Below are 1,830 nucleotides of genomic sequence, written 5' to 3' on the forward strand. Positions count from 1 at the left end.
TCTTTTTTGTATAATAGTTTTGTCTTTTTTGCTGCATTTTTTTGCTGTTTTTTTTACAATGTAAAATGATAAACTTACAGTTTGAGTCAGGGTCCTTCTGTTAAGAGGTCTGGGTTCAGAAAGAGTGCTCGGGGTAGGTTTGTTTTGGGTTAGGGCGGCTCAGGGTTTGGGTTGGGGATTCGGCTAGAGGTTCGGGGTATAGGGGAGTTCAGGGTTAGTGTAGGCCTATAAGCGGGTTGGAGGTGGGACCTTGGTTCTGATGTGAAAAATAGTCAGACAGACCTCCGGACAGTCCCGAGGAGAAGCCAGGGAGGGAGGGCCGCAGGGAGTCGCAGAGGGCCGAGGAGACGGTGGGAGCCTGCGGGGAGTTGGACGCAGACGCCCGGGCCTGTAAGGAGGATGCCTGCGAGGGGGTCATGGCGGAAGGATGGGGGACGTGGGGGAAAAAATAACTGGCCTGTCCGAGAAGGTTGACGGAACACGGGTTTAAGGAGTAGGTTGTCCCGGAGCAGGGCACCGACAGGCCGCAGGGCACCGCCGAGGCCGCGAGCGCCGCCGCCGTCAAATGGTGCGTGGCGTAGGGCAGGTCTCCGTTCACCAGCCGGTCCACGGTCAGCCCGTTGTTGGAGGAGAACGAGTGGCTATTGGCCAGGCTGTTCTGGGTCAGCATGGTGCTGTAGGACATGGGGTGGCTCGGGTACGGCGACGACGTCCCGTTGTAGCCGCCGAGGGCCCCGCCAGCCCTCGGGTGGTGTAAGGAAAGGAAAGGGGACATGGGCCAGTACAAAGAGCCGGCCCTGTCCATAAACGTCAGCCCCGAGGTCAACCGGGCGCCCCGCTTGAAGGCCAACTTGGCCCTGGACGTGGTCGACCTGCGGCGGAGCTTCCCCGTGGTCCCGCCGATGAAGACGTCGTCGCTGCTGGGGTCCAACATCCAGTAGTTGCCCTTGCCCGGGTCGTCGTAGTGTCGCGGGACTTTGACGAAGCATTTGTTGAGGCTCAGGTTGTGTCTGATGGAGTTCTGCCAGCCCTGCTTGTTCTCACGGTAGTACGGGAAGTTTTTCATGATGAACTCGTAGATGCCGTTCAGCGTGAGCCGCTTCTCCGGGCTCTGTCTGATCGCCATCATTATCAACGCGTTGTAACTGAACGGGGGTTTTTCGTACTTGCCGCTTTTCTTGTCGCCGTCTTTCCCTCCCCCGGCGGTTCCTCCGTTACCGTCACCGTCTTTGCTGTCCTTCTTTTCGTCCGTTTTCTCCTTCTCGTCCGCGGCGCAAGTATTTTCCTGACTCGAGGAGCTGTCAGTCTTGCCGCTGCAGACGGTGTCCGGTTTGCTGTCCTGCTGCGCGCCGGGGAGAGGCGCCTTTTCCTCGGGCTCGTCAGCGCTGGGGGCCCGGTGTTGGTGGTGCTGCTGCTGCACATGGTGGTGATGGTGGTGGTGGTGGTGTTGTTGGTGATGGTGCGGCGGGCTATTGTCGTTTTGCACGGCCTCCGGCACCAGGCTGTTTATACTAAACGACGATTTGGGAATCATCTTGACTTCTTTCCGCTCGCTCATATCCAACATCACCAGGCACTGAGGGAGGAAAGGAACCAGGAGCGATACACACACACGCACACACACACTCACACACACCGCTGGAGTTCGATCTCTCTCTCCTCCACCGCTTTCCTCGTCCCCAAACTCCCGTCGGTCTCTCTCTCTCTATCTCTCTCTCTCTCTCTTTCTCTCTCTCTCTCTCTCTCTCTCTCCCTCCGCAAACAGGACAGGAAGGGGGAAAGAAAGTATAGCCCAACAAACTATTTCATGTTCGCTTTAGAGAAAAAAAC

The 1,830-nt window shown here is 57.4% G+C and overlaps 1 protein-coding gene across 1 annotated transcript; it reads right to left on the reverse strand.

The window, feature by feature from the left end:
* Window positions 1-214: 214 nt before the first annotated feature.
* Window positions 215-1,569, reverse strand: foxg1a (forkhead box G1a; the record flags this gene model as incomplete). The annotated part of the gene is made up of 1 exon (XM_079528622.1): window positions 215-1,569. Exon 1 carries the CDS (start codon window positions 1,565-1,567, stop codon window positions 215-217), a length of 1,353 nt encoding a protein of 450 aa, XP_079384748.1. The 5' UTR covers window positions 1,568-1,569.
* Between the last annotated feature and the right edge of the window lie 261 nt (window positions 1,570-1,830).

Source organism: Electrona antarctica, assembly GCF_951216825.1.
Source record: "Electrona antarctica genome assembly, chromosome: 18".
Lineage (NCBI taxonomy): Eukaryota > Metazoa > Chordata > Actinopteri > Myctophiformes > Myctophidae > Electrona > Electrona antarctica.